Source organism: Emydura macquarii, unplaced genomic scaffold (assembly GCF_026122565.2).
Source record: "Emydura macquarii macquarii isolate MOO-44397 ecotype Brisbane River unplaced genomic scaffold, CSIRO-AGI_Emac_v2 contig_1119, whole genome shotgun sequence".
NCBI classification, from domain to species: Eukaryota; Metazoa; Chordata; order Testudines; family Chelidae; genus Emydura; species Emydura macquarii.
In genome coordinates, this window is record NW_027131256.1 from 3,922,038 (window position 1) to 3,949,583 (window position 27,546).

The 27,546-nt window shown below is 41.4% G+C and overlaps 1 protein-coding gene across 2 annotated transcripts in view; it reads left to right on the forward strand.

Annotated features, from left to right (window-relative positions):
* Positions 1–27,546, forward strand: part of GSK3B (glycogen synthase kinase 3 beta) — a 211,824-nt gene that overhangs the window by 61,155 nt on the left and 123,123 nt on the right. For both annotated transcript variants that reach the window (XM_067546004.1, XM_067546005.1), the window contains exon 2: positions 7,209–7,402. In XM_067546004.1, coding sequence (XP_067402105.1) covers positions 7,209–7,402 — 194 coding nt within the window. The remainder of the gene's footprint in view (positions 1–7,208; positions 7,403–27,546) is intronic.

The following is a 27,546-nucleotide window of genomic DNA, read 5'->3' on the forward strand; positions in this document are numbered from 1 at the left end:
CCTCCCCCATTTAAAAACTGGCATTGAATTGGCCCTTTTGCTCATGGATTTGAGTATATCTGCATTGCTGCAATAGTACTCGAGAAGCCTTACAACATGCCTTGAGTAGCCTTTTGGAGCCACGCTTGGACCCTGGATCTTATCGCCATCTGAGGAGAAGTTTCAGTGTCGGAAGCTCTTGTGGCCAGATAATGGAATAAAACTTTATGTGGATACTGCTAAATAGAGGTCCATGAAGGGTCACAATTGGATGCCAACCAGTGCAGGATAAAGAGCAAACAGCTGAGGAGAATGTACGCTAAAACCAACGATGCCAGGAAACCGTCCAGCAGTGAAAATATGACCAGTCCGATTTTTTGAGACACTACACAGGATTTTGATCAGTTATTCCACTACTGAACCCTAGAAGGCTGTAGACCTTGCTCAAGGATGAGCACAAAGAGTCATGGCAGGATGAACAGTGAAGAGCTGTCCCTGGAAAGTCAGGCTCTTTTTGGGACTCAGGACCGTGATGGCTAAGTAGGAAGTGAGCCTGATTCCTGCCAGAAACTTAGGCCGGTACGGGATGTAACCTCCGCATACAGATATCTAAGTTTAAAACTATTGAGTCTCCAGTCCCCACCTCCTTGGGCCCACACGGTCTCCCTATTACATGTTTTCGAAATGGCAGTTGACCTGTCTCTGTACGAACGCCCCAACGATTATTCAAGCCCACACCACCAAAGGCATGTGCCCATCTGTCTATTTTCCTTTTGGTTTCCCATATCTGTCTTGCCCAATGAACACCCTTCTCAAACCCCGTTTGCCAGCTCAAAATGGCAGGCAGCAGCATGCTGTCTGCACCCCACACTCCTTCCCACAGCAGATTCGAATAATGAAAAACATTGTGCCAAATTCAACAGTTTGCACCAGTGGTTACAGGAAAAAAAGTTTGGTTAGTATTCTAACTTTACATAAGGCAGACATGGACATTGCATATCCATAAAAGTATTGAGACTACAGCTCGTGGCTGAGGTATAAATGCTCTATAACGTGTTCTTCCAGGAAAAGAGCTTTATGTTAGGGATACAGTCATCCTCATGCATACACCACTTACCAACTCTAAGGTTCCACCATGACTGGGAAGAAAAGTCAGAAAGGCATATAAAAATGCCATCATAGCCTCTCTGGAATATGAATAACCACTTGAGTTTTTCCTTGTTCCCATAGCTACAGCATCATCAGTGGCCCAAACCTTCAAGGACTGGGCTTTTATCAACAGCTGAGTGGACGACCAATCTGAGTGGGGGAAGAAATGGAAAACTCAGGATGAAAAGTTCACAGACCTCATTGCAGAGTCCCTAAAACCCCCCTGAAATCAGCAGGAAGGTGGAGGCTGTACTTGAGAATGGGGAGGGGAAAAGAAATGGAGCAGTCCAGAAAGATCATTGTTGTGGCCAAAGACAGCATCTCAGTGACCAGGGACAGCAAGCAATTCAGTGCTGTCAATGGGGACCTAGCCATATTCTGCAGCTCTGGGACAATACAGAACACCAGCATCTGCTTCCTGCAGCCATGCTCACAGAGGCCATTCCCGTCACAGAACCAAGTTCAAGCCAGTGAAAACAGTTGCACCTGGCAGCCTAGCTCTGTTGAGGCATGGAATGAGTCTAGACTTTGAATCTAGCCCCTTAACGACAGAAGGCCAAAGAACAAGTAGTAGCAGCAAGGCGTATACTTGCCTCTGATTTGGATCTCTCTTCCCCTTGTTGTGTGTTACACTGCACTGCACTGTCACTTTGAATTTGTGTTTCGTTATTGTTTTAATGAAATGTTTATTTCTGGGTACAATATAATATAATTGAATTTTTAAGTTTTTATTATTAAATCTTCATTGAGTCGTCTGTTTCCTACAGAAAATCCATAAATTTAAAATAATTCATAAGGTTTTACAAAAATCTAGGCACAAATATAAGATAAATGAAGGCTTGCCACAATGTTTCACTTCCTCTACCCATAAGTGAAAAATGCTGATTTCATTCTAGGGTCATATGTAGGATGTGGGTGGTAGTTGCCTTGCTCTACTCGGCGCTGTTGAGGCCTCTGCTGGAGTACTGTGTCAAATACTGGGTGCCACACTTTAGGAAAGATGGGAACAAATTGTAGAGAGTCCAGAGGAGAGCAACAAAAGTGATACAAGTTTAGAACATAGTTTCTCAACCTGTGGTATGCATACCCCTGGGGGTATGTGAGACACAGGCAGGGGATACACAGTAAAAAATCCAGTGAAGGGAGGTGAGCGGCGGCCGCCGACTTCTGGGGAAGCCAGGTTGCAGCCGCCTGTTTCCCGCCGAGTCCCAGCTGGGAGGTAGGCGGCAGCTGCCGGCTTCTAGGGGAGGCAAGGGACAGCCGCTGGCCTCCTGCCCAGTCCCACCTCCTAGCTGGGAGATAGACAGCAGCCGTCCCAGTCCTGGGAAGCTGAGCGGCAGCTGCCGACTTTTTGGGAAGCCAGGTGGCAGCCACCCACGTCCTGCCCGGTCCCAGCTCCCAGGTAGGAGCCCAGTGGCAGCCTCCTGCGCCTTGCGAGCTGGGTTCACAGCTGGGTGGCTGCCACCCACGCTCCGGCTCTGAGCCAAGAGGCAGCCTCCTGTGCCTCAGTTTGAAGACGGGCAGCAGCTGCCTGCTGCCTGCCCACATCCCCAGGTCTCAGTCTGCGCGGAAGCCTCCTCCACCCCAGCTCAGAGCAGGTGGCAGGCGCCCACCTCCCGGGCTGGCAGCCAGACAGCAGACAACTGCAACTTGCCCAGGTGGCAGCTCCCCTCCCCGGCTCAAAGCCCGGTGCCCAGAGAGCCAGGCAGAGAGCCCAGTGGCTTGCCCAGTCCTGGAGCTGGGCTCTACCTGCAGGCTTTCTTGTCAATTTCACGGCTCTAGTTGAGCCGTGAAATTGACAACTATGACAGCCCCAGATTTTACCAGTATAAAAATGTTAAGAGGGGCCCGCACAGTGTGATTTGCCCCAGGTCCGCACCCCCCTAAGGATGGCCATGGGGAGCGCTGCTATCCACTCTGGTGGGTTGCTAGTGCCTGCTCATACCTCACAAGTTCCCACCTGTGTGAGGAGAACACCATGTGACCCCACCATCAGGCCATAGTGATTTGCTGGCCTTGATCTTTGCTCCTATATGGAGGAAGGAGGAGAGAAACAGCAGAGGGTTTTGTGATCTGCCACAGCGACACCGCATTGCAGAACTTGGAAGTCTCCTGCTTTACGAGAAATAGTCATCCAGCGGTAAAGGGGAAAAAGATTGTATTTCTCAGAGTGGAAAATTGAGTGTTGGGTACTTATTAAAATTTTCAGAAGTTAGGGGGTACTTGCTATTTAAAAAACCTGACCTGTGAGGAAAGATTTAAAAAAAACTGGGCATGTTTAGTCTTGTGGAAAAATGACTGAGCAGGGACTTGATAACAGCCTTCAAATATGTTAAGAGCTGTTATAAAGAGGATGGTGATCAGTTGTTCTCCAGGTGTGTTGAAGATAGGACAAGAAGTAATGGGCTTAATCTGCAGCAAGAGAGATTTAGTAATATTAGGAAAAACTTGGCAACTGTAAGGGTAGTTAAGCTCTGGAAAAAGTTTCCAAGGGAAGTTATGGAGTCCCTGTCATTGGAGATTTTTAAAAAATGGGATGAACAAACACCTGTCCTGCACAGTCTAGCTTTACTTTGTCATTCCACAGTATAGGGAGCTGAGCGTGATGACTTCTCAAGGTGCCTTCCAGCCCTATATTTCTATGATTCTCTAAATGAAACTACTAACAATTCAGCCCCTCTGTTCCCCTCATCCTCTACTGGTTAACGGCTGGATGTCCAGCTGCACGTTTTCAGGCCTGAGACTCAAACTAAGAGCGGTAGGCATCCCTGACGGTATTGCCTTCACTGTTTTTTCAGTTTTCTATTGTATGCCTTGCTGGCTGCTCAGACCACTGAGCAGGTCTTTGCACCTCAGCATCCCACCCTCATGCAGGTTTTCTTCCTTACTCTCACATTTACAATATGCAGCTATAATCTTAGGCACATTTTTTTTCCCCTATAGTTTCCAACCAATTCCACAAACAGCGCCATCTTTTCTTCAGATGGCCAAATGCACACTCCACTGCCATTCTGCAACTACTGAGGTGATAGTTAAACAGTTCCTTCCTCCTGACCAAGCAGCCTGTGAATGGCTTCATTAACCATGGAAGCAGAGGAATAAGCCAGGTCTCCTAGGATAACCAAAGCAATCTCCACACCTTTCATGTACATAGTGATCCTGGGGGCAAACTGTCTTTTATCCACCCAAGTAAATAGACCTGAATTTTCTGAAAGATCCTAGCATCATGGACCCTTCTAGGGTATCCTGCATTTATGTTTAGAAACCAGTCCTTTGAGCACCATGGAGAAATATCCCTTTCAGTTTATAAATTCTGAGCCCTAATTGGCGAGAGGGAAGGGGAGTGTGGGAGGGGGCGGGGGGGGGGGGGCGGCAGAGAAATATGCTCATAGATTCTATCAGGTGCCCCAGTACAACTTGGGAATCCGATGTGTGCAAAGCCATCAATAATCTCCTGTGCATTACCAAGCTTTTATAAACTGGTGCAGCAGTACCTTATCCATGGCATCACACGCCTACATGAAAATGGTCTCAAACAAATTGGTTGGCCGCAGCCTAGTAGTGTTCAGGAGTGTTCAGCTTCCAGGTGGTACTGGCAACTCACTTCTCCATGAACATGGGGCACCACACTGGTACCCTGCCACTGCAAGTCCGGGGCTCGTTCAGCACATATCTCACAAAAGGTTGCAGTTGCTGGCATAGTGGTGTGGAGCATTGTTGGGTCCATATTGCTGACAGCAATTAAAAAATGGCCCTGGCCCACATAGAAAAGACATATGGGATGGAGACAGTGGAAACATGGGATTTTTAAAAAATTGGAACCCTCCTGGCTTCTGCTATGCATCCCACAATGCTCAGTGAAAAATCTCAAAATGCAGACTGCTCAACGTTAAAGCAGAGGACCGTGGGCTGTCCTCAGAGGATGCCATGCACTTTGTACGTGGCAAGCTGCTGCCATGCAATTCGGGTGGCAACTGGAAGAAAGCACAGCCATCCCATGTGCACGCTATCAGTGCAGCTTGTGTATTGAATATTAAATAAGGCATATCAAAGCAATCTGATTTAAACCCCTATGTAGATAAGCCCTTTTTCTGCATTGTCTGCTTTCTCTTTTCTGCATCCTTTTATCTATATTTTTTTCCATATGCGTTCTAACTCTTTTATTGTAATTTTTCCTCTTCTACTTCTTCCCCTCCTTCTTATAGGCTCCTCAGGATAGGGGACTGTCTTCTATGTATCTTTAATTAAGTAGGTTCTCTTTTTAAAAGAAACTTTTTAACCCATCCAGCCAGCCTTCATATTGTTACCAGATAGCTAATAGTTGGAAAGTTAAACTAAATCAGTGATTCCACTGTCCAGGGGTGATGCCTCAGTGAGAAACCAAGGTGCTCTCCAACTCTCCTCAGCTGTTGGGAAAAGGAGAAAATAGGAATTCATACCAGAGTGCTGTCTGAAGACTTTGCTTTGTGGTTGTATCTCTTCTGGCCTCTGGCTAGTAGGTGAGCTGATCATTTCGAAACCTTACGCGTGTCCCTGCCCCTTTCAACTGCTGAAAGGGAGAAAGAACATTAATTCCCAAGACAGTGACATTGACCTGGTTCTGTATGTTTTGCTGCTGCTCACAGGATTCTCAGTAGTAGCAGTGAAAAAGGACAGCTAGATTCTGCAGACATTGGTGGTCCTTGCCTGGAAAAGATTGTTACTGCCACAGGTGAATGGACTTTTCAAACTCATATTTTAATAGTCATTCTTACTGCTTGGGTCTTTGAGCTATGAGGTTGCCCCTCCCTCTTAGCTCTCACTACCTTACAAAGTAAGGGAAGGGGAGTTAGGGGATCCTGCAGAGTTAGGAACTTTGGGGTTGCAAGAGCTGAAGGGGATAACTAGGTAGCTCAGGGACCCTGGAGAGTTTAGGAGTTTCCCAGAACACAGGAAGCTAAGCCTATTCACCACTTCAAGGTTTTCTGGGACTTGAAATAAACTGGCTCATAACTGAGACAGTTATATGTTTATGCACTTGATTTAATCGCTTTAGAGCTGAACATTTGGAGAGCGTAAAAAAACTAAATTTTTACACAGCCGCTTTGGTGAAAATAATCCAGTCAGTAACTATGAACGCTATAAATAAATTTACTATTTCAAAACCAGTTTTCTAATGCATATGTTGTGCAAATTTGTGGGTTTTAGAAATGGTGCGGTTTCTGAGAGAAGGGGATCAAAGAATTGTAATACATCTTACGGATTTGAAAATGAAAATGAATCACTTTAAACACTTATCCTAAACTTCTGAAACTCCCAAAAATATTTCCTTAAGCTAAAATGACTACAGAAAGTATAGGGCTAGCTTGTTCCTATTAGGTGTGTGTGTGTGAGAGGGAGCATTTTGTCAAATAAGGCTTTCTTTGCATTGGGAATTTCTCAGTTATGGCCATCAGTATAAGTGAATCAGTGCAAATGCTAGTGTAGACATAGGGCAAGTTGCGATAAATTGTAATTTGTATCAATGCAGCTTAGCCTCGTTTCAAATGATATTAAGCAGCATTTGTGCAAATTGTGGCTGAGGTGGCTTTTGTTGTCTATATTAGTGGGGTTACACCGGTGCAGTTAACTACGTGTCCAGGTGCTGAGGGCTGAACTCCCTGGTATAGACAAGGTTTTAGACTCTTAATGGATTGCTGATTGCAGTCTTAACTATGGAGTTTTGACAAGCATTTCCAAAGTTGTTGTTTGTAGCTAGACATATATGTTTGAAGGAAAGAGTTCTTGCTCTGCTGGTTAAACTGGCAATTTGGTTGCTGTAGTTACAATAAAACATTGGGAAGTGGATTGGTATATATTAGGCAATATAAATAAAGTGTATTGCATGGAAGACGTTAGAAATCGATACTCTGTCTGACGCACATATTTCACTAAATATGTCCCAAACAGTATATTACATTTTTCTTTGCATGGTTTCCTTTCCCTTTCCTATCACGTTAAGGTAGCATAACTTTACTTAGTTTTATACTATCTTCAGTGGTAACCTGGCTGATATTCTTTCTCTCACGCATATCTTAACTCAATGTTCTCTGCTTTTCCAGGAGACAAAGATGGCAGCAAAGTGACTACGGTGGTGGCAACTCCTGGACAGGGTCCGGACCGACCGCAAGAAGTTATGTACACAGACACCAAGGTGATTGGAAACGGATCTTTTGGTGTTGTGTATCAAGCCAAACTCTGTGATTCAGGAGAGCTTGTGGCCATTAAGAAAGTTCTTCAGGACAAAAGATTTAAGGTGAGTTTATATAAAACTTAGATTGTCCTTTAAAAAATCTTTCTGTATTTCTGCTCTTTCTGATAGCAGATTCTTTGGTGACTTGCTTTTCATTGGAGTACATAGACATAATGTTGTAACTTGAATCACCATCATTCTTATTATTTTGCTGTGTGCAAAGTTCATAAGAAGATGTTTGAATTCCTAATTTGAAGGTGTAATGCCATTTTTTGTATCAAAGTATTTGTGGTCCCAGGTTGGGTTCCAGTGGCAAACAATTAATCAGGGGAAATAGGGAAAAGCTGTTTGTTAAAATTATTTTTTGGCATGAGGAGATGCCCTGATCATTAATAAATAAGCAAGTGGGGAGGCAAATGCCATCAAACTTTGTTCTATCTAGCTGTATCTACAGAGGCTAGGCTGTGTGAATGGCCTCCCTCAAGAGAGGCCCCAGACCAAGTAAGAAGGCAGTAGACAGAATGAGCACAAGGGCATTGAGACTCAGTTGGAGTTAGGCACTAAGGGCAGGTCTACACTAGAAGTGCTGCATCAGTGCAGCTGCACAACATCTGGTGAAGATGCTGTATGCCAATGGGAGAGCGCATAATAACTCCACCCCCACAAGAGGCGGAAGCTATGTCAGCGGGAGAGTGTCTCCCACTGACATAGCGCTGGTGTGGACAGCGCTTAGGTTGCTATATCTTGCAACACTCAAAGGGGAGTCTTTTTTTCACTCCCCTAAGTGACATAAATTAGATCGACTTAAGTGGTAGTGTAGGCCTGCCCTAAAGGAAAGTTGACATCTAAATTTAATTACTTAGTCTACCAGTCTGTCAAAATCTCAATATTAATAAGAAAACACAAAAAGTTAAATTAACTATGGAGGTAGAAAGCGATCAGTGGATTAATCAGGGCGGTGCCACTCAAGGTATTGTTTGCAGGTTGCAGCCGTGTTGGTCCCAGGATATTGGAGGGACAAGGTAGATGAGGTAATATCTTTTATTTGATCAACTTCTGTTGGTGAAAGAGACAAACTTTCAAGCTACACAGAGCTCTCTTCAGGTCTTCTGATACTGCACAGACTACTTGCTTTGTGGTCAAGTGGTATATGTCTACACCTGGAATAAGCTGCTCATGGCCCTCAGAATCCAAGTACAGCATCTTGCCAGTGTTGCTGGATATTAGGAGCATCTAGAGATGGTATATAGGGACAGGATCACTGTGAAACTTGTTGGCATTATCCGGATACAAAGTTTTCCAAGACCAAATATAAGCAAAAGTACAAGTTAAAGGGAAATAGTTAACTTGAAAATCAAATTTTCATCTTAAAGTTTGGCACCTATTTGTAACAAGTAGCAGGAGCATAGCCAAGACTTATGTTTTGGCAGGGCCTGTGGCTGACTCAGGTGGGCCTGGTGGAAAAACAAGCACTTCCGGCTTCCAGCCACGTGACTGGAAGTTCAGGAAAGCGACCGGCTAAGAATCACTAAGCTGCCCGCCGCTCCAGTTGCCAAGGTAGCTTATGCGGAGTGTTGGCAGCAAAATAAGCTTAGTGATTCTCGGCCAGTCGCTTCCTGAACTTCCTGCTTCCGTCCATGTGGCTGGAAGCAGGAAGTTCAGGGAAGCGACTGGCGGAGAAATTAAGCTGCCCCTCCAGTTGCCACGGTAGCAAGTTAAGCGGAACATCTGCAGCAGGGGCAACCAATTGGGTGGGCCTGCTTTCAAAGTGGATGGGGCCATGGCCCACCCAAACCCACCCATAGCTATGCCTCTGACAAGTAGTAACACCTAAGATGGAAAGAAGGGTGAGGAGGAATCATTCTCTGTTTTTTCCAGTTTGCTAACGTTGTGTGTTGGGCAGCACTTTGTGTATAGTCATTTGCATGTTGATGGTTGTACTTGGTTTCCTTTGCTAGCATGATGACATCACTCTCCTGGAGTGCTTTGCCAGAGCTCACGTACACTCTCTTCCTCAGGGCCTGCAAGACTCTTATCAGTAATGGCATCAGCAAACCTGAATGGCAGTGAGTAGGCAAAGTCAGGCAAGCACACAGAAAAGGGGGTGGAAGGAGATATAGATAGATGTAGATATATGGAACCTTGCACTCATTTTGAAGCATTTTGTTTTAACTCTTCTCAGTGAGAAACCAGACTTGAAACTTTTTGCATTGTTCTTGCGTCTACCAGAGTGTCATTCCTGAAACTTTTACACATGTGGTAATGGCTGGCATAGGAAGCCATGCATCCTATTGTGTGGGCAATGAAAAGAAAATTCTATGGATTGAGGTTAGGTAAATGGTGGAGATAGTCTGGCTTGGGAGGGAGTTATTACAATCCCTTTTTCAGTATGCATTTTCAAAGGAGGCCAGTTAACGATTACTACTGCTAATGCCGTAATTGTAAGATGCAAGGTAGTATATCAGACCAAAATCTGTGCTGCTTTACGGCTTGTGCATTCCCATGGACTTTACTGGAGTTTCACTGGGCTTCAAAATCAGAATTTGGTGCTTGTTGCTGTGGGTCAAACTCTTAAGACATGAGCAGTGGTAACAGTTACCTGAACTTGTTTTCTTTATAGATCATCATGGGTGGTTGTGGTGATGCACTTAAATATAGGCAATTGTTATTGAAGGAGTAACAGTGATGCAGTATAGTAATGTTCCCAGGTTGTAGCCCCCAACTTTTCAACTTCCTTTAGGCAATTAAGAGAAAATAAATTGCAGCTTTGAACTTAACATCTGTATTACCTGTGTTTTCCTTATTCATTCAGGAAGGCCCCTGATTTCAGCAGGACTGCTCACCAGGGGCAGGCCCACCCAATCTCCGCTTAAATTACCTACGCAACTGGAGCTGTCTTCTCTGGTGGCTTCCTGAAGTTCCTGCTTCCGGTCACATGACCGGAAGCAGGAACTTCGGGGTTTTTTGGCCAGTATACCCCTGTCAGCCAGAGGCCCTGCCCAGAAGATCACGTCTGGCTACGTCCCTGCTGTTCACTTGAGTGAAATAAGCACAATATTTTTATACTCCTCTTAATTGGCTCCTAACTAATTGGTCATGAAAGATGTGTATCAGTAGTAAATATGTCCAGTTTGCAAAGGCCTAATATCTCCTGACTAGATGGAAGTAATAGTAAGTTTATACAAAGAGATTTTAAGAATAAGCAACAATGATTTAGATTGTAAGCTTCCCAGGGTGGGACCGAAGTTTTTCCTTTATCTTATACAGCACCAAGCACAGTCAACTCTACAAGGTGTGCAGTTATGCTAGACCTATTGAATGTACACACTCAGATTGTAGTTTAATATAGGAAACTAAAGGCTAAATGCCACTGGCCACCCAAGAAGCTAAGGCATCATGTAACTCTGTTGTTCTTGGAAGACACAAAAGGAGCATTGGGGGCGTTCCTTCCCTCTGCTGCTTGAACTGTTGCATCCTCAGCATTGTTGACTCAGGAAGAAGGGTCCAAGCTCAAGTCCTGAGCCTTGTCTGTGCTGGATTTCCTTGGATATCTGCCACCATTCCACTACTACCGGTATGGCTCCGCTGTTGGTAGTAACTCAGGAAGTGCTAGCGTGGGCAGGACTCAGGTGGCTATGGGAGTTATCACAGTATCATCTAGTTCTGCTCTGAGCAGGACTGGAGAAGACAATGGTTAAAAATAGATGTTGTGTCTGTACTGGGACTCCCAGTGATGGAGATGCACTGGTGGTAATGCAATATGTGGAAGATTTTCCTAAAATGTCTATCGTAGACACAGTCTTCAGCGATTTGTCTTCTGGGGTAGCCCGCCTTGCCAGTCAGGTTCAACCTTTAAAAATATTTTGATATATACTTGTAATTTGATGAATCCTTTGTGTTCTCTAATATAATATTTATTTAATGGCTTCTTGTTAGTTTTTTTTAGACTTAAAATAGTTTTAGGTATAAGATTAATTTCATTAAAAAATTGAGATGTCCCATAAAAACATCAGTGCCAACAGTGAAGGTGATCTTGGGAAAAGTTTCCAGTCTCTTACTCTCAAATAGAGAAGGAAGGGTATGTGTAGGGGAAAAAGTGTATTGAGAAGAGTGACAAGGTTCATGCATATTTCCATGTGTGGTTCCGTGCAGAACAGGAAGTTGAGAAATGCCATCTTTCGTGTTAAATTTAATCTAGAAGTTAGTAGCTGTAGTCGGAATTGCCAAACCAGCACATGATTTTTCTTAAACTGATCTGTTAGGCTTGTTCTAGGAAACATGGAAAATCCTTTTTTACCTTCCATCTGTTTTGGGTCTCCATGCTTCCTATAACTGAAGCAGCTGCACTACATTGTTTAAGCATGAGGCAGGTCATATATTGACAACACGGGCAAATGAAGGGTTTCACTTGGCAACTGAGATTAGAAGCTCCATGGTTAAAATTGTCAGTGAAGCTTGTATTGACGTCTACCACATTTTAAAGATTTTTCTTTATTGTGGAATTGAACATCAGTGTTAATTGGTCTTGTAGGGAAATAATGAATTAATGCAGTGGTGATGTTTACTGGAGGGTGTAATAAGGACAGCTTTCCAATTGAATAATCCCACTGAATTCTGTAATGCAGTCTCTAATTTCTTTCACTTTTTTAATATGAATGCACAGAGCAAGGAGATTAAAATCCCATTGTACAGTGTTTCTGAGTCCTGTGATCAAGTTAGAGCACAACATGTTGGCTAGGGTCTGATGTCTCTGTGGGTCTCGTCTTCACATTAAAGATAAGGATGACCACAGTCACTTCAGTTCGTGCAAATTAGGTGTTAGTTGAGCAAACTGTGAGCATATCATATTTAGCAGAATCATTCCCATGCTGCCACTTGCATCCGTACTTTGAGTACTGGCTAGGCTGGCTGAACGCCATTGGCACATAGGAGTAATAGTCAGTAGAAAACAAATTCTGAAAGTGTGCAAATACATTTGTCAGCTTGTTTTCATCTTCTCATGTATTTTCATCCATACCTGTGTTAACTCCTTAACTGGTGCAGCCTAATTTATGTGATTTTTATTTTGCTAGTCTGAATTTTAAGTGAAACTATACTTTTATTAGTTTGTGATTACTCTTCAGAGGATTTATGCTCAATCATGTTTCTCTCTAGTTTTGAGAAATACACTAAAATGTTAATTAATACATTGGTGCAAATAATGGACGTTCAGAGTAAGAATATTCATATTCCTACCTGTATTTTAAAGAATTTTTCCAGAGATGAATAAATCAGTTTCTAGAATAATCTCCCAGGTGACTACCAGTAGTGACAGTAACCATGTCAAGGTGCATGTTGGAATCTGTAGTCTGCAGGCCATTTCTATCTTAACAGTGATTGTGGCTGTGTTCTAGTTTGTATTTAGGCTAATTAGATTTGCTGTCAAGCTTTTAGGAAGCTGATGATGTGGACCTCAGATGGGGGAAAACTTAGATCCACTGGTATATTTTTACTCATAAGGTATCTATTATCATGGAACGTGGATGCCACACATTCCGTTTCTAATCAACAAATGATTCAACAGTAAGTGATTCAGAATGAGAATTTAGCCCCATGCCTGATTGTAATGGTAATTAAAAAGCCTGAATTAAACAGCTGAATTTTTTATGCTGTCGCAAAGAGTGCAACACTCTAATCCTGACTTGCCACCAGTGTGCACATGTTCCATAGGTGAGGACCCTTCTAGCTTTCACCTTGGAAGATTCAGTTCCAGGAACTGACAGCCAGAGTATCCCAGCAAACTGTCTGAGTTTATTGTGTCTTTGCAACTGCTGTAAAATGTTAATGTTAATTTGAAGTTGCCCCAGCCATAAGAATGGGACCTGTGATGATACAGCTGATATAGTCCATCCAACAGTGGATGCACTGAAAACTATATGCTATCTTGCTGTTCCCTATTTCCTATGAAATGGGAAGTAGTTGCTGTCTCTATGCACATATCTTTCTGCATTTGTAAAATGTCTTTGTGAATAGCTGAATGTTATAACCTAATAAAGCAACCTGAAGGTAAAATAAGCATGTTGAGCATTCAGCGTGCCTGCCTTTCTCTTGTAAGCTGTCTCAAATGTTTCTCCAAAAAAGCATGCTCCACTCCAGATCCTGCCTGGCTCATATCAAACTGCTAAATATAAAAGGACTTCTTCAGAACAGTCAGCATCCATTGTTTGTGTTAATTTCATTACAGCAACTTTGATCACTGCAATTTGTGAAGAACAATCTACGTGATGGTGGGTAAAATTTTCAAAAGTATCTAAATCACTCTTGAAAATGAGACTTATGGCTTGATATGCTATAGCAGCCGTGCAGCTGCTCTGCTGTATTGCTTCAGTGTAGTCGCTCACCACAGTGATGGGAGGGGTTCTCTTGTTGGCGTTGTTAATCCATCTCCCTGAGAGGTGGTAGCTAGGTCAACAAAAGAATTCTGGCGCTTGGCACTGTTTACACCAGTGGTTAGGTCAGTTTAACTACATTTCTTGGGGTGTGGATTTTTCACAACCTGAGCAACGTAGCTGGGTTGACTTAACTTTTGAGAGTAAACCTGGCTGTAGGCACTTAGTTCTATTAACTCTCAATGAGATTTTAGGCTTTTAAATCATTTAGGCAGTTTTGAAAAATGTCTGTCAGCAGCTCTCTACATAAAAAGGTTTTCTTCCCTTTTGCGATTGATGACTATCACTATCTGTGCACTTAAAGAATGCTTTTCTTTGGCTAATCAGACTTATTGCCACCTTTGATTTCCAGAAGAAAGGTGGCTAATAGTCCCTGTTGTGGACTGAGCCTTTAAAATAGGTTGATCTGGAATCCCTTCCAGTGGATCATCCCTGGCCTCTTTCTCATTCTCTGTGGATGTATTTGTCCATCATTCTCAGCTGTTTCACATGGATGGCTGATGGAACGTATGCATTTTTAAAGTCTGCTGGGTTTCCAGGAACTGCATTCTCTGTTGCAGAGAAGCCAGCCTGATTTGACAGTGGTGAACCAGATGACCTTATAGTTCTGTCTCTCCTCATTTCTTTCTACTAGTCTTGTTCTTGGGATGTAGACAGTTCTCTTTGGCAGCAGATTAAAGACGTAATGGAGAGTTTCCATTATCAGTCCCCTGTATATAAGGGCCTGCTTGTTGAGGATCTGCAGTTGATTTTTCTCCAAAAATACAAAAAGCCCTCTTTGATCTGACTGATAAACTTTGTCAGACTATTTTTCTTTCTTTGCCTCAACTTCATCCAGGAATTGGGAGGTGCACCTTTGCTTTCAGCTACCCTGTTACACTAACAATATTTAGGCACACATTCCCACACATCATAGGGAGACCGTTATAGCTGAGGCAGTTACCCTCCTGTCTGGATCAGGAGGTGCCATATTGACTCATTTTGCCTGAATTTGTCTGTAAGAGGCTAGAGCTCGGCTGTAGAATGGTAGTTCTCAACCCCCGGGCTGCTTGCAGCCCGATCAACACACAGCTGTGGTCAATGTGACATCCTCAGTGGCATACAGGGAACATATATATTGTGTGGATGCAGCCCCCATAACACAGAGCTGCATATGCAGCCCACAATGATAAATAGGTTGAGAACCACTGCTATAGAGTATCTAAAATCAGCAGCAAAAGAAATGGCACCCCACTTCAGATAGGGAGTTGAGCCTTATGCAGACTCAGGGTATGTCTACACTGCTGGGGTTGCATGGATCGATGCAGCGGGATCGATTGAGCGGACAGTAAAGACCCACTCAATTGATCCCGGAAGTGCTCTCTGGACGACGTAATAAATCCCACCCCCACCCCAAAAAGAGTAAGGCTGCATTGACTGGAGGACATCTCCTGTTGACACATCACGGTGAAGACGCCATGGTAGGGCAACGTGAGTACATCAAAATCAATGAGTTGACCGCCAGTGTCAGTGTAGACCAGGCCTCAGTATTGTCCCTGCTGTATAGATGTAACCTCCCTCCTCCAGCTAGCATCTGAAATCTTAGCATAGTCCAAGAAGTGTAACACTGAGTCAACTGCTCCTAAATTGAGCCATCATCTTTTTTCTGGTAAGATTTGCTAGTCTCCAAATCTGCTCTTACTGAACTGAGAACTGCTGTATTTGATAGCTTAATCTTTGTGTGAGATGGGATGTGTGGAACTTGGTGGGCTGATTTTTGGACATTCTTCATTGCTTTCTTTGAAAAGGAGTACTCTTCTGAAAGGCAGATTAGACAGTCTTGCCTTGGACAGTTGCGTTAGCCACTTCTGGCTGAGTTGGAGGTTGCAGTGGAACAAAAGGTTGCAGAACAAAGACATATCTGAACTCCGAAAAGTGAGCATATTGGTAGCAGATGTTGCCTGTGTGTAGGAAAGACCATAATGGCTGGAACAACTTTTCAAAAGGGTGTGTTCCTTTTATTGCCAAAGAGCAGTAAACAGTTTCCAGAACTCCATCACTGCTTCTTAAAAATTAGTTTGATGTGATAGTCTGTGCTCGGATCAGAAGCTTGACATGGAGATAAAGGAAGTATTCTAACAGATCCGTTTGTGCTTCCACTTTTGGCAGGTTTTAAACTGGACAGTGCATGAGTAAATGTACAAAATGGAACATTCTTGCTACTGGCATGACAAGGAATGGGCTAGATGTGACCTTAAAAGGTCTGTTCTTCCAATTTGTGTCTTACAACATCAGTCTCTGGTGTAGAGGTTTTGCTTCTCAACTCCAGTTAACAGAGTTCCAAGCTGTGTTTAAATACCTGTGTTCTTATTCTCTTACTCCATGTGCCAGAAGGAATGGATATATAATGGGTGATGCAGTTCTGACTCTGTTGTTAAAACAAAAGCGGGGAGGAGGCGGGGGCGGGGAGGGAGTGTGTTTCTAGTTCAGCAGTTTCGCATATGGGAATGCAGAATAGAGCTTGTACTGAGGAGATTGTGATTTAAATTTTTTTTTTTATGGCTGGTGAGGTTGGACCGGAAACTAATTACTTTTGGAATGCAAAATTAATCAACTGTAGTTGGCCTGGGGGAAGAGAAGGAAGGGTTTGTAATCTGCAGGTGTGGTAGTGGCTCCGCAGTGTGGAAATCTGTACATTGATGGGGAAATATATAGCAAGGCGTTTTCCCCTCACAACCACTTTTGTTAAAGCAGCTGAGCTCAGGCCCCATCTTCATGTGTTCATATGTATCTACTGTTCATGAGATAATGAATTCTAATATACATTTCCAGACAGAAATTCTACATTAATGTTGAGAGTACATATTGGTAACGTAAAGATAACAAACATTATGGGGATGTTGTAATTATTCCAAAACCAGGAAGTTCTGAGTTAAGGCTACACTTCAAAAGAAATCCAAACATGTTAAGATATGGAAATGAACAAATAAGGTTCCAAACAGCCAGAACTCTGCCCTGTAGTGACACCATGCAATAGCCATATGATTATGGCTAAGGCATTTAGTGGGTTTTGTCCCAGATTAGTTGAAGTTCTTTTTAAAAACACATTGGACTTTTTTTGTGTATTAACCGTAACAGCCTATCTAATCAGCAACACAATCAAGTCGGCAGAAAGAACAAGAGCAAGATGTTACTGAACACTAGGGTTCATTGATATTTGAGGTGAGGTGTGCTTGTCTTGCCTGTCTCACATTTTGTCACCATTAAAAAAAATCACCAACAAATAAAAAAAAAAAAAAATTTTAAAGAGCTATTTCAGTAAAACATTAATCCTTCTTCAGTGCAGGGATGAACTAGATGACCTTTAAATCTTGTCCAGCTCTATAGTTCTAAGATTGCTTCCTTCTTCTCTCCCATCTCATGTGGACATGAAGTTTTAGAAGTCAGCTTCCATGCTCCTGAGAACTATGGTTTTCAAAGTATTAAAAGCTATATAATTGCTATATGTTTTCTTGGTCACTAAAAGTTAAATCACCTTCCCAGCCGTGCTCTGAGAAGTAGCAGCAAGACATGAGAAACTAATGGAAAGAAGCAACTTTTGACAAGCATCTTGGTTCTTACAGCTCTGGAGGTGTATGCTGCAGCCAGAGATTTACTCTGCATTTTGATACCAGATTCGCTGCTTTTCCAGGATGTAGGCTTATTGCTACCAATCGCATCAGAGGCTCCAGTATCATTTGTATCAGCTGGGGCATTCCACTCTGGCTGCAGAGCAGCAGCCTGTGATACCAAGGGCAGGCAAGGTTTTGGCACAGATAGCCCTTGTCCATCTAGTGCTGTCAAGGGTTAAACCACATGTGTTTTGCCCCGGTACCAACTACCTCAAATCGGAGATCCCGTTCACCAGCACTGAGGGGTTCTGCCTTGTCTTCACTGTCTGACTATTCCGGGTCTTCCTCACAACTGGGATTTGAGTCTTTCTGTGCCGTTCCTGAGACAAAGCCTTACATAATTTCACCCTCAGTGGGAAGATCCAGGTCCCGGTAACCATTTTATCCATGCTCTGCTGTTTTGTCTGAATTTGTAGCCACCAAATTGTCATAATTCCAGTGCAGGTGTGCATTTCATCAATTCGTCTGTGTGTGGTGCTTTTAAGAGGCTCTGTAGAACAGGGTAACCCATAACTTTCTTATTAATATAATAGCTACAGGAAACTATATCTGAGATAATGTAATTGATACAGGTGGAGAGCGCACTTTTAAAACTGCACTGAACTTTCAAAGGGGAAGTAAGCACTCTGCTCTGACATTCTTATCTAATCTATGTGTATATTTACATCATGGCCTCTACAGTGGCAAGGCTACAGCAGGTTGACCTAAATGGGTACGCAGTTTTTCATGTAGCTAACTTTTAGATGTAACCAGGCACCGTAATCAGCGATGGTATCTGAAAAGCATTACAAGAAAACCAGTGGCTTTTTGCCATGTTGTCTCTTCTCCTCTCCCATGGTAGTGAGAGGTAGTATGTATTAGTAGTAATGAATCAAAGAAAATAACCTAAAAGAAAGCTAGGATGCAGAGACGGAATTTGCATTTGGATTTGAAAGTTGTGAGATTAGTGATCATCCTGGTATCTTCGGAAGTGAGATTATATAATTGTGAGTTGGATGCTTTAAAAATTAATTTCAGAAATTGTCCTGTTCCTGTGGGTAGTTTTGTTTGAGGCATATCTTTGTCAAAGCTGCAAAGTCAGGGAAGGACTTGGCTGTGGAGTGAAAGTTCACCCTGCCCTGTGGAAAGCTTAAAAAATATCAACTATGACCTTGTAGTTGGTCCACCAGTTCATGAAGTGTCAAGATTGATTGGCTGGAAGCCCTAACGTGTTCAGGAGATGGCTAATATCTTTTTGCTGGAGTGTTAGGGGTATATCTGTTGGTCAAAGCCTGGCTGCAGAAATATATGGTGGGATAGTCATCAGTCTAGATTGGCAGAACCAAGTCACAAGACAGCCTTTCCCATGCTCTTCTGCACTCTGCCGTGGTAACGTACATAAATATATGTAACCTTTTTAGTTGATTACAGAGCAGAAATACTTCTCATTTCACTCAGCCGGTCAAAGGTACATATTTTTACCACAACTGCATACATTTTGAATTTGGTACAAACAGAACTTCAGATATAATGAAAATGGGCAAGCTAATTGTGAAGAAACTCTTTCACGAAGTAGGTTTTCGTTGGCTTGTCTAGACAAGACTGTCTAATCAGCTTGCCTTTTTCGCTTACAAAATGACTTGTCAGGACAGGTGTCCTATCTGAATCAGTTATTTAGTGATCTGTTTACTTGTACAATTTCTAAATTGCAAACACTAGTTTGCATCTGTTCAGGTGATAGATACATGGCGTAAAAGATAAGTTTGGATTTTTTGGCTGAATATGCATCTTATTCCATTTTAAATAATTGTGGGAATTGTCCTAGTCATCTTACAAACCTAATTTGAAACTTGTGACATGAATTGCTAGGTGAATCCATTTCAGTCATGAAATGCAGCTGAAAGAGGGATCTGCAGTAGTAATTTTAGCTGCTTTACTACATGAGTGACATAATAAATGAGAGCAAACGTAATCAGTTTGAAGTGTACTTGAGAAAAGCAGTACAGCGACAAGGACCCAGTTTCTCCTCCTCCTGTGCTATTGAATTGCAAGGCATATTTTTTTTTTAAATGGTAAAATGTAAGACAATGTAAGAGCTTTTTGTATACATTGAAATGTAAAGGATTTTATTTGCTAATTGGGTGGGGAAATAAAGATACAATAATTGTGATGGAAATTTGACTTTCAAATGGGCTGCACTAGATTAGCACTGTTTTATTACTCTGTTTTGTGCTCTCTGCATGCATTTTTGAAGTGTGTTCTAATTTGCAAACTATGAACTTGGAAAGTTGTAGTTTTGTGTAATTAATGGTGTTTTAAATGACTATTTTCTCTTCTGGGCATGTGGGTATATAACTGTTATTAATTATGGGCATTTAAATACAAAAATGAGAGCAGAACCCTTAGTTTTGGAAGTAAAAACATGCATTCTTTTGTTTCTTAATGCATTATAAAACTGAAATCTCTGTACATCTTTTTGGAAGTGTTACCAGTATACTAACTTTTACCATGTTTATGGCTATGTTAACACTTTTTTTTCCTGATTTGCTTCTTTTCATTTCTAATTTTGCTTAGCTAACTGTAATTTAAATCTCATATACATGAGATAGCCAAGGAACAGTTTTGTGCAGTAATACAGTCAGCGTATGGAAGTAACAGTTTTCATTATAAAAGTGCAGCAATTTAATTAAAAAGTAGCAAAATTACATTAAAAAGTATAGGCTTCGGTGCCTCCAGATTCCCAAAATAACATAAATGAGTTGGTTCAAATTCTGATTTCAAATGTTAAAACTTCCTGAGATGCTTTGATGAATCTTAGAAGCAGGAATTAGTTTCTATAGTCAGTTTTAAAAATTCTGTGTTCAAAATCAAAATCTCTATACCAGCCATTTCTACTGTCACCATAAACATTTAGTTTCTCTCATAATTTAACATATATAAAAAGTTTTAAAAAAAAAATTAAATAAAAAAATCAGGTTTTACATTGGTCTACCCATTCAGCAATATACTCTAACACTAATCATTTTTTAAAAATCTGTATTTTTCAGGATTATATCCAAAAGAACTACTGAAAAGGAATATTTTGCTGTAAATTCTTCATAAATAAACCTTCCAAACAGACCTTTCTAAATACATTTAAACTGATCTCTTAAATTTGATTTATTTGCTCATAATGAACCCACAGTTCTGCTGAAAATCTTTATTTTAAAAAAAATTCTGTTTACTTAAAATTCTTTCACAAAGACAAAAAGTCTTCTCTACACATTAGTATTTTCCCCCACTTTGAGAAAGTTTTCTGTTTAATCATGCATTTGGCAGACAGGTTGCACTTGCTTACACCTTAGGTAAAGTATTATATATGCACATATGCGCATGAGGAGATGATGCATATGGGAAAAAATAGTATGTGATCATTCTAGTAAACCATATATACGAGAGGGCAGAATTGAAGTTGGGCAAGTAACCTTAATTTTGGCACTTCCTAATTTTTGGGTGCTTGACTTTGCAAGCTTAACATCTTTTAACGTTGTTTTATTACTTTTTGTCTGCTTATAAATTACCCTGCACCCCAATAAGTGCGAACTCAGGGAAATGTCAGTCTGGCACTTTTCACCTTTAGATTACCAATCTGAATTCAGATCAGCTCAGTAGGGTTTTAAAATTGTTCCCGTATAAAGGAAAGCTGATGGTTCGGGTCTTGGTTTCATCTCCCATGTCACAAACTCATGACCACACTTCATGATACTTTGCAGACTCTCAAAGAGAGACAAAGAACTGTGTGAGCCATAGTAACTTAATAACCTCTGACCTTACTGAGAACATACATGATTTCTGTACATCAGTCTTCAACACAGAGTATGCTGGGGAGAGACCTGCTCTTTTTTGGTAATAAAGATGAGGTACTGTTGGAGATCAGGGTGTCTGAAGAATAGATGTTGAAACAAATTGACAGTCTCTAAAAAGTTAATAAGTCACAAAGCCAGATGGTATATAACCAGGCATTCTGATGGAGCTCAAGGATGAAACAGCTGAACTGCTAGCAAAAATATGCAGTGCCATTAAAAATAGCTACTGTATCAAGTTTGGTGGAGGGTAGCAAATGTCCGGACATGATAAAAGTATATAAAATGTCAGTTTTAAAAAAAGCCTGAGTTTAAAAGAACATTAAGGTTGCACAGTCAAGCATTCAAAAATTAGGAAAAGCCAGATTTAAGTTGCCTAATCCTTGAAGATTATTAAATGTTTTTAAAAATTTAGGAAATCATATTTAAAAAAAAAAAAATTTCTCATGTACCCCAATAACCCCACATGTGCTATGAGCAGGGTTGGAATTCATAGATCCACATCACAGACTTCCACCATTTGAACTAACAGAGTGGCAGAGTAGGCTGCTGTTTGCCTCTGCATGCCCCCTTTTGTCCAATTCTTCCCATCTCCCCTTTCTGCCTGCCCATGTGTTTTTTCTCTTCCAGAGTTCCTGCCCTTAATACCCCATTTCTTTCTCCCTTCCCTTTATTTTTTTACCCCCTCTGCATTTGAGTCAGGTAACTTCCTCCTCATCAGCACAGCCTAGGCACCAGCAGCAGGATAATTGAAAACTCTGGAGAGAAAGTATACCCCTGCTTTCAGTTCCTATGCCTGGCACCACAGCAGCCAGGAACAGCAATTCCAGGGAAAGTCCTGCTCAACCCCTGCAGCCTGGGGATGCTCAGTTCTGTAAATATAGCGCTTGTGTAGTCTGGTTAAAGATAAGAACTGAGAAGGGATGGAGCATGCCCAGTGCAGACAAAATCTTCAGAGCATTTAGCTGCTGAACTCTGAACAAGTCTCTATTGAGCTGGTGCTGGTCACTGTTGAAGATGGGGGGGAGGGTACTGGACTTGGTGGACCACTGGTGTGATCAAATATGGCAATTCCTATGCTCATTCAGTTCCCTAGATTTCCTAGGTCTCCCACTTCTTGTTCTCTCCAGTATGCCTCCTGTGTGTTTCTATGCCAGTCCCATCTCCTCCTGGCTTCTCCATCCTTTCGTACGACCCACAGTTACCTCTTCCTGATATCATGGCTGTCTCTTTACCCTCATGGCTGCCTGCCCCCAGGGTCCCATAAAAATTGCTGTACTAATAGCAACTCAGTGGACCTCATCTCAGCAGTCAGCTCTAGTTCTTCCTCCTACTGTTAGCAGTTAAGGTGACAGCAGGAGGGAGCAGCTGGAGCTGGGTGCTAAAAGGTGGTGGTGGAGGGAGAGGGTGAGAGATTAGCGTAGGGAGTGAGGGTAGGGCCACTGAGCTGGAAGAGCAGGAGAAGCAACTTAGTCTCTTTTTTCGGATCTGCTTCCTCTTGCCACACATTCCCAGAATATTGGCTGTGACATAAGCTGCCTGGGGCAGGTTTAAAAAACTCAGGACTGTCCCAGCCATACCAGGAATGTTAGCAAACATGCCAGATAATGTGACTCATTATCTGCAGAGGCCAAGGAATAAAATAACAGATAGGGTTGAGCTTCGGGAGGAGGATTGCATGGTAATTTACCTGTGGTGTTCCTAATTCTGTTGTTCATATCTGTGTCTTGTGAACATTATTTTTTATAATTTAGCATCATTTAACAGATGCTAAATTATTTAAAAAATATGATAGAATTCCACTTCTGGTAATCCAGAGTACTGGATTGCTAAATCAAATCTCCTCTCTCCACTTCTTTCATCTTTAAAGGTACTTGCTTTTTTTTGGTAAGTGGAGCTGTCAGTGGGTAGAGTAACAGGAATGCTGTCTGTCTTTTGTACTTTTTAGACCATTTGTAATCTTTTTTTTTTTAAATTGTACTGGAAAAAACTATTTTGCTGTTCATTCAATTAACAATATGTATTGTGTTGCTTGCCTTTGTCACTGTGTTTCTGGGATTCTGCGCTAAAGGTTATTTCAAAGAGTTCCTGTTCTTTTATATTTCAATGCTGCAGCACAATTTAGCATAGACGGAGCTTTTGAGGGGATGATGGTTGTATGAAACAGTGCTGACTAAGGAGAAAACTCAAAAGCAGCACAGCTGATAACCCGTCTGTTCCCAAAAGCGAACTGCAACTTTTCTGGTAGCTTATGCTGTGTTTGTACTATTAGGAGGGGAATCCTATTATGTAAAAGTCCCATGATGAAAAATCTCTAGTGTTTAGCAAGAGGTCAGCTGATGAAGTACTTTTACTACAACTGGATGAAGCGACAGCTTAGCTTTTAATATAAAAATGTATACTTAGGGAAACTTTTTATTATATATAAAATGCATAAAGACCTACGTTTGTAATGCCCATAGAGGCATATATGTCTATGATCTGAAGTTTAATAAAGTACTTATTATTTTAGTAGACAGATCTGCTGAGATTTACTTGCTATATCTTATCAGAAATTTATTGTTTTACATCCGTAAGTACTGGCATTGCTGATTGCTTGCTTGGAGATTGAATTTTTAAAGAAAAACTCCAGTAGTATGTTATATGTAAGGCAACTAAATAGATAGGCCCAAGACCTTACCATATTTTATACCTTCCTTACTGTACAAGTCTGTATTTAAACTGCTGAATAAGTGACCTTATTTTCAAAAGGGCAGAACACCTAGTCTCTCCCTGTGAATTCAGTAGAGGTGCTTAACCCTTTTGAAAATTAGGTCATTCATTCTGGATCTTAATTATAGGAACCGACTTTTGAAAATTTTGGCTCTACTGGATAAATAATCTCCCAATGACAGTTGATTCCACTCACTAACCACATTTCTTCTGCAGTTATATCAGTGACTCCATCCATATTGCTTCCCTGCTATAACTTTTTATTATGTCATAATAGGCATAACAAGAACCTTCTTGTCTCCTCACTTTCCTTTTGAATTTTTTAGAATTGTTGAAGTTTTCATTGAGGTTGAAATTGGAGCCCCCAATTTCTAGTATCAAAAAATCTTTAAAATCTGTTCATATAAAGACTTTAGCATGGTGCAGACTTTCAAAGAATGAAGAAGACTGGGAGGTGAGGGTGGGGATTTAACAACCCCCCGCCCCAAAGTGTGTGGTTGTGTTGTGTTTTTTTCCCCCCTGTGAAAAATCTTTTTTTTCCCATAACTCTGATGGAATCAGTTTGTGTGTGATGGCTACTGTATCAGGCTTTTTATTAGTATACTGGGCATCTCTTCTTACATATCATTAAAGTTTAATCAAATACAGTGATTAGCAACTCAGAAAATACATTGTATCCAGAAGAGATTGGGGCTTGTTTTATTAATGAATTATTACAACCTGCTCCTATTGTGATGAAAGAGGTTTCAGTGGATATCTTGTGGATCCTCTGTATAAGGGCTGGATTTTTAGGCTTGCTTTTTTTTTTTTGGAGGGGAGGTGGTCTGGAAGGTTAAGAATCTAAATACTAGAACCACCTCGTATGTTTTCCCTGAAGTGGAAAGTTAATATAGTACAATGGTTCTACAATGGCAGCATCTCTCTTGCCCAGCAGCAGCCATTTTCTCAGAAAGCAAAGGGTTGCCCTTTGGAAAATATTCTTCCTGTTAATAGTAATCTGTGAAACAAGGAATAGCCATCTGAGCTCATTGTAGTTGTTATACTGGACTTAAATCAGGACCTTGGGTTTTTGTTCCAGTTTTACTACTCAAATTTAAAACCTAATTTTTATCTTGGATACACAGTAACAATCACTCTAATCTAGAGGAATCAGCAAATCTATGAATGCATGTGCATATTGGCAGGGGATAATAAAAGCAGCAGAACTGAGATTAGAAATGAGCTGTTCACCTAGCCACCAAATGTGAAACAACCATTTGAAAATGAGTTATGTTTCAATTTAGTAGTCTAATGGCAGAACAAATTGGAGTTTGTGTCCAAAATTTGGACTCCCACTCCCTGAGTCAGCAGGAATTTAAAAGTGGTATTCTCAGTCTCCATAAAGAGGTTATGCCGCTCTGAAGCGAACCCTTTCGCCATTCAAGAATAGGTTGTTGTTTTTGGTCTTGCTGGGGTTCAGACAGCCAGGCTGGCTCTAGCTAATCTTTTCATATCGGGATTTATAATTAAGGGGACTGAAAATTAATAAAAGGGAATAAAGGCATGCAGACTTGCAGTATAAAATAAGGCGCACGTTCTCCTCTCATTGCTTCATTCAAAAGAATTTGTACATTAAATCACTGTGTAGGATTAATTTCTCTTTTTAAAAAAAAAAAAAAAAAAAAAAAAAGCCAGAATGTACATGGATACAACATGCCGGTCTGACAACTAGCACTATCCTTCTGTGTGAATAGGATTTTAAATCCATCCAGTGTTCAGGGAATTAATGCTGCCAGAACCGTATTTAATGTTAGCATATAACTGTTTTGCTGCACGTTTAATTTCAGCCCTGTTCTGTCTCACACTTTCATATCAGTCAGGCTTTAATAAAACACTCGTTTGCTGGCTGGCAGTTCACCCTTAGCTCCACCTACACTTGCTTGTGCCATCTGAGGCTGTTGGTTTGGCGTGGGATACTGCCAAGTGTGCTGTGCATGCTGATCTCATGAGGCAGACTGCGGCTGTTGCATCATTCTGAACTGTTGCTCACCTCTGTAATCTGAACGTGTGCCAGGGCTGAAGGTTGCTGTGCACACTGGTAATCTTTGACTAAAATGTAGCTAACATACATTACTTTGTCTGACCTTTTTGAATGTTCTGCAATGGTAGTTTTTAGGCCAACATCCTAAAACATTATCCCATCACCCACCATATCCCATGATCTTTTGTACCTTCAGAATTATAGGATCCGGGTCATGGGAAGTTTTTGGGTACTCTTGGTTTGTGGATGAGGGGGGAAGCTGGTGCCTTCATGTTGCTTTTAGTTATAAAATATAGAAAGTGCTATTGCGACTATCTACGTTTAAAGGGAGTAAAACAAGCAAGTATACGTACAAAAACATCTTATTTTCTGTTGGAACTACTTGATGTCGAGGGGAACATCTGTGTGTTAGTTATACTGTGTAAATTGATATTTTTATTCTAAATATGTTAAACTTCTGGGATTGACCTTGTTTGTGGGATTAGGGGGGGATGGTGTCCCAGAAAACAATGCATAACTCATTGCTTTATAGTTGTTATGCCACATCCCACTGATCTCCATCAGCGGAGTGCATTTTTTCTTAGGGAATCTTGAACGTTAACAAAATACTAATTGATATAATTCATATGTCTCCAGTACCTTTGAGGATGGATCTCAGTGCTTTATGAACAGTAATTAATCCTCAAAACCCCTTCTGTGAGATATGTGCTGTTCATTGGCAGGGCTCAGAGCAGAATCCTGACTTCCTGACCTGTGCTATAACCAGACTAGACTAAAAGTATTTAATAATCACCAGTTAGCCTGCAGTAACTGGATGATGGCTATTATGTTTTTTTTTGTTTCTTTTTAAAATGTCATGGATGTGGATTACCTTTTTATTTTGATAAAAATTATTATTCTTTTCCCTATTGTCCTGTATTAGCCAAGACAGTAGATGATGATTGATATGAACATTGACTGACCTTGCATACCCTCTGTTCAGAGGCTTGCTCTTACTAGTCATTCAGTTATTCCCCAGGACTTGAAAACCCCATGCTAAAAAGTGAGACTCGCAGATTTAGGCCTCGTCTGCATTGGAAGTTTGCCCCAATTCCAGCAATCAATGGCCTGCACCAGTTCAAATCGTAAGCATAGACAAAGAAGGCTATGATTCACATGGTAATTTATCCCTGCTTGAAACTACTTGTCTGTAGTTGAGGTTTGCATTGGGGACTAGCTATTTGCTGGGCTTGGGCCAAATTCCTAACCTAGAGAAGACTTTAAGGGATGCTAGTTGAACACTTAGGACCCAGTTCTACATTGCTTCCTCCTCCCAAATTCTATTTCAATGGCAGTTTTGAGCAAATGAGGAAATGCAGGATTCGCCTCTTATTTTGCAAGATGATGGACTGGCACGTGCCTGTGAAAGAGAACCAGGTTCTTGATTCCTAAATTGGTGCCTGTTTATTTACTTCTGCCTCTAGGAATCAGTTAACATAACCTGTTATAGGGAGTAGGGACAGCATTCAAAGACCTAATGAACAGGAATGTTTGGGTCACATTTCAGGGGGACATTTGAAAGTATTGGAAGATTTTG